Below are 5,731 nucleotides of genomic sequence, written 5' to 3'. Positions count from 1 at the left end.
ATAAAGTGGGTCCTTATTTTGTTGTCTTAGGAATTTTAAAGCAGCTGTTTTCTGCAGAAACATAAACATATTAATCTTATTTTAGTACATCAAGTTGCAAGGTTGCTGTGGCAACTAGCTGAAATACGTTTAATATGTTTTTTTTTTATTAAGTTTATCATATTTATTACAGTCTATCATAATTTATTATAATGTTTTTTATGTCTTTTGTTAACTATAATAACCCTGCTTGATACAGAGGCACCTCCAAATTCTCCAACTAACCTGTGCAGACCGCGGTCAAATGCTTTTCTCTCTCTCTCTCTCTCTCTCTCTCGCTCCTGATTATGGAGTCTAGTGACAGAGACAGCTGAAACACTCACTGTATTTCGGTGATATCTGACAGGTTGCAGTATCACTTGCAGCATCTTTAATTTAATAAAATAAATGAACCCTATATACAGGCCTCCCCCTCACTCAGAGTGACTTACATCTACAGTCTGCTCTCTCTCCTCTCCTCCATTATCCATTAGAAGAGAAATTGCGGTGATGTACGTCATGCAGTCTGTGCAGCAGAGCGCTCTGATGCCCCATTACAAACATGAGGATGTGAAAACAAACAGCATTCTTCCTCGTCATCTCCATCTCATTCCCCACGGCAAACTCAAGTCAGCCACTTGTTTCAGAAAAACAAATAATTGTGCAAAATAAAACCAGCAAGCCACTCTGAAATCCATATTGGGAAACGCAGTTAGAGAATATAACATATGGGAGTCCGACTGCATAAAGCTTGCTTATTGTGAATGAATATGAAACAATACAATATCAAATGTCACAAATGAGTCAACTGCGTATGGCTTCAAATCGAATGAGACTAGTCTTAAGCTTTTTATTGGTCAAGTAATCAGGAGTGAACTGAAAATCTAATAATGTTTGGCTAGGAATATTGCTTTATTTATATAGATTGAATACTGTGTGCAGTTATATTAAGAGAGATGCTAATAAGTTTACAGTTTCATTTCACTACTGATAGTCTATGGAAATTGCATATAGTTCACAATAAGTCACTAATGGAGGCTTTCAATTTCCATTGCACATTATGTTTCAGAAATGTTTGTATTTCAAATAGGAAAACTTTTATATGATTAGTTAGGGTTTAATGAATCACACTTCCACTGGGTCGCATAGGTTTTGTGGTTTGTACAGTGATACGTTCATTATTATTATTATTATTATTATTATTTAAATATTGGTTAGAGAAAACAAAATATTATATTCATCATATTATTATTTTTATCAACACTTTTATACAAAGCATCTTACACAAGAGGAAAGAGGATTATTAAATGTTTTCTTTATTCATTTTAATGCTTAATTATGCCTGTTAAATGCATTGCTCAAGCATCTGTTACTTTCACTGTTCATTTTATAATTGTGTTTTCATTTTATCACATTTTTGACACTATGGTATAAGAAGACAATTTGAACTGAGCTGAGCTGAATAATGCCATTTTGTCTTAAAGTTGCAAATGTAACTTTTTTTAAATTTATTTTTTTTCGATTGTATCGGTTTTTTACATGATATCCCAAAATTCACACAAAATATGTGAATGGAAACATAGCTAGTGTTACGAACTGAAATGAATCAACATTGAACTAACTTAAGCTGAATAATGACACTTTTGTCTTGTGTAGAGCTGCTTATAGCTGAATTGAACTTGTTTCATAATTGATTAACTTTGTAACATCAACACTGCTAGTGAACTACACTGAGCTGAATGACATTATTGTCTTCTATAGAGATGCTTCATAGCTGAAATTTGATTCATTTTTTATAAATTTTTCAGCATTGACACTCTTATTTTCTTGTTTATTACTGTGAAGTTGCTTTGAAAATATTTGTATTATATAAAGTGTTATAAAAAATAAATGTGACTTCTGGCCCGATACCGATTTCAGTATCAGTATCTGTGCATTCCTAATAAAAATTCACTTTTAAACAAATAATTTACATCCATAAAATTCCTATGGTACATGATAAAGCAACACTGCAAATGATCCTCTGTTGATAATCACACACCGGCCAAACACATGCTTGCATTGCATAGCATCGTTTATCCTCCGCAAACTGGTTGCAAGGAGACTTCCTTGTTTCCAGTCAAAGAACTGCACAGCTAACTGCAGCATTGCCTTTTTGTGTTTCTATCATCAATGTCAGGAATATCAAGTAAGAATATCTAAAATCTGACTCTGTTACACTCTGGGTTCATTAGCATGTCATCATAACCTTTAGCACTTTGTCTACCAGAAATCAAAATTCAGGTGTTCAGTTCTCTCCTCATGCAGCAGAGAAGCTCCAAAGGCTTTCAGAATGACAAGGCAAAATGCCTGCGGGGAGAGAAAAGACGAGGTGTGCATTGGGAAAATTTGACAGAATACATTATCCATTTTAGTGATTAGACTGTAACAAACGTCAGGAGGCTGAGGCGCTAGCTTTGTGCCTTTGGACTTAACGCTGCATTATTAATGGATCCTTCTACTCACCTGCTTTGACTGCACTGTTTTCTGTCTGCTTTCAGATCGGTGCTACAGTGGCTGAACCGTGTGCAGTCGTTCCTCTACTGCAACGAGAACGGCTTCTGGGGAGCCTTCCTGGAGAGCCAGCGCATGTGCGTGTGCCACACGGGGGCCACCCTTTGCCAGCGGCCCATCCCTTGCGTGATCGGCGGCAACAACAGTTGTGCCATGTGCAGCCTGGCCAACATCTCGCAATGTGGCTCCTGCAACAAGGGCTACAAGCTGTACCGCGGACGCTGCGAGCCGCAGAACGTGGACTCGGAGCGCAGCGAGCAGTTCATCAGCTTCGAGACAGACCTGGACTTCCAGGACCTGGAGCTCAAGTACCTGCTGCAGAAGATGGACTCACGGCTGCACATCCACACGACCTTCATCAGCAACGAGGTGCGCCTGGAGACCTTCTTCGACCCACGGTGGCGCAAGCGGATGTCGCTGACGCTCAAGAGCAACAAGAACCGCATGGACTACCTGCACATGATCGTAGGCCTGTCCATGAAGATCTGCCAGATGCGCAACAGCAGTGTGGACCCCATGTTCTTCGTTTATGTGAACCCGTTCAGCGGAAGCCACTCGGAGGGTTGGAGCATGCCGTTCGGCGAGCACGGATACCCGCGCTGGGAGAAGGTGCGACTGCAGAACTCGCAGTGCTTTAACTGGACCCTGCTGTTGGGAAACCGCTGGAAGACCTTCTTCGAGACTGTGCACATCTACCTGCGAAGCCGCACTAAGGTGCCCACCGTCCTGCGGAACGACACGGGCCAGGGCCCAGTGGACTTATCCGATCCCAACAAGCGGCAGATCTACATCAAGATCTCCGATATCCAAGTGTTCGGCTACAGCCTGCGATTCAACGCTGACCTGCTGAGGAGCGCCGTGCAGCAGGTCAATCAGTCGTACACGCAGGGGAACCAGTTCTACTCGTCCTCGTCCATCATGCTCCTGCTGCTGGACATACGGGAGAGAATTAACCGTCTGGCCCCTCCAGTGGCCCCTGGGAAGCCCCAGCTGGACCTGTTCTCCTGTATGCTGAAACATCGACTCAAGCTCAACAACAGCGAGATGATTCGCGTGAATCATGCCTTGGACATGTACAACACAGAAATCTTGAAACAATCAGACCATCTGACTACCAAACTCTGCTGAAAACACAATTCGAACAAATAAAACATTGTATTGAGAACAACAAAATAAGAAAGAATCCTTTTTATGTTCTTTCTCTGCTTGATTTGGAACCTTTTGGTTTGCTTTTTTGATGTAATAACAACTTTGTAAGTGTAATTGTTAAACAGAAACTAAAAATACAGAGATAAATAATTTTAGTTCACTAAAGGAAACAAACAAAAAAAATTATTGTATCATATTTGTCCTAGCATGTCTGTCATTTCCTAAACAGAAAAAAATATGAGAAAAGATCACTATTATACTTATTAAATTCAACATCCAGTGACACAGAGGCCTTGATTTTAGTTTGAGGGAACAAAGGTACATCTTAAACTGCCATTCTTTACTGGTTAACACGTTTTTAGAGATGTATAAGGGCAGAACCAAAATACAGTAATTAATTTGAGACACTACCATGTTGTTATCATGCATCTTTTAGATGAGGTTTATACAGCGTAATGATTCATTGACTGTACAGCGTCTTGTCCTTTCATATGACACCCCTCTAAGAGAGCTTGGCAGTGAGTTCAGGACGGACGTCCTCCGTTTCTTGCTGGACGTCCAGTTTTCTCGATTGCCGTTTATTGCCGCTCGGCAGGTGAACTGAATCCTGCGTGGGCTCCCCCTGTTGTATTTTCAGATTCGCGCTCTTGTTCTTCAGCGAGGTCGAGTCACTTCGGTGCCTGAGTGCAGTATCTATGGTTGAACATAATCAATTCATGCTATTTCGTACTGCTTCGCATAATGTACACGTTGTGATTGCTGATGTGTCATGTTTTTTGCAGCACCGTGAACACAATTTTATCATTTCTCATTTCTTTAATGGTCAGCATAAAGCCATACATTTCTCAGAGGGATGAAAAAAAGAAGCTGTGCATATTTTGTGAGAAATGTCCTATAAATTGCTTTTGTATTTTTGTTTTTCAGTTTTTTTCTAATGAAATATAGCACAGTGGTCTGAAAAAAAAGAGAAAATGATATATATGTACTGCGGGATTATGGCATGACATTGTAAAGCCATTGCATTTTCATTAACAAGAGTGAATCCACAAGAACAGTATATTAAAGCTTCAAATATCTATGATGGTTTTAATCTCAAAATCTGCTTGTATACCAAATGTACACTTTACTTTTTTATAAGATTTCATTTGGGTTTTATATTCCTTGATGCAATTCAGGTTTAACTTTTTTGACATGTCGACAGATTAATCTCTCTACTCTAAAATCTTAGCTGGGATGGGGGATTTTTTATTTTTTTTTAGTTGTATTATTTTTGTGCAAAATAACCTTCACTGGAGTTATTTCTAGAATAGGGAGAATGCCATTATTAGTAGCATTAATTATTATTATTGCCATTATTATCCAATCTTATTAAGTGCCTGTTAGCTATCCCTTTAATGCTTTTCCTTCACTTTTTTTTTCTTTATTCTTTCTTTTTTCTTTGTTTGTTTGTTTAACAGGAAGTTTAACTAAATCTAAACACATGCCACTTGACTCATGGGAACAGGGCCAAAATCTTTCTTGCTGTACTCTGCATGAATTGAAAATAACCTCTTGAGAGTGAGATGATACTTAACTTGTTTAATGAATTAGAGTTAAATGTGTATTATAAGTGTAAATACCTATTTTGTCTTGATATAGCCATGGAATCAAAAGCTTTTCTTAGATTACAGCAAATGAACCGCAGCCCATTAAACGCGACACAAACCCTCCTCGAGCACAAGTTCTGTAAATATGACAGGTCTCCCACAAAATCATTTGCCCTCATCTGGAGAAATGTCACCAGCTGAAATGGATCTTGTCCAAGCTAAATCTGTTAATGATCTACACGAGCACATGCTTACAGCCTTCCATACACTCCTGTTACAGAAACCATGTACGACACACTATCCGATTCAGTGGGTTGAGAAACTGCTTTCAAGTACTTTATGTAATTTCTGCTGTTCTGTTGAAATAACTATATTGGCTTTCTTCAAAATGAATGTTTCAAATAATAATCTATTTCTCATTAAAA

General features: G+C 38.9%; 1 protein-coding gene across 1 annotated transcript in view; it reads left to right on the top strand.

Moving 5' to 3' along the window:
- The window catches only part of LOC107705842 (BMP/retinoic acid-inducible neural-specific protein 1-like), a 21,478-nt gene extending 16,900 nt beyond the window's left edge, over positions 1 to 4,578 (top strand). The window contains exon 3 of the mRNA XM_016509339.1: positions 2,559 to 4,578. Within this exon, the coding sequence (XP_016364825.1) occupies positions 2,559 to 3,699 (1,141 nt within the window). The 3' untranslated portion in view covers positions 3,700 to 4,578. The remainder of the gene's footprint in view (positions 1 to 2,558) is intronic.
- Positions 4,579 to 5,731: the final 1,153 nt, after the last annotated feature.

This window comes from Sinocyclocheilus rhinocerous, unplaced genomic scaffold, assembly GCF_001515625.1.
Source record: "Sinocyclocheilus rhinocerous isolate Xijiao unplaced genomic scaffold, SAMN03320098_v1.1 scaffold2851, whole genome shotgun sequence".
Classification (NCBI taxonomy): domain Eukaryota; kingdom Metazoa; phylum Chordata; class Actinopteri; order Cypriniformes; family Cyprinidae; genus Sinocyclocheilus; species Sinocyclocheilus rhinocerous.
The sequence above is the reverse complement of the archived record's forward strand: the minus strand, read 5'-3'. Positions and strand labels throughout refer to the sequence as shown.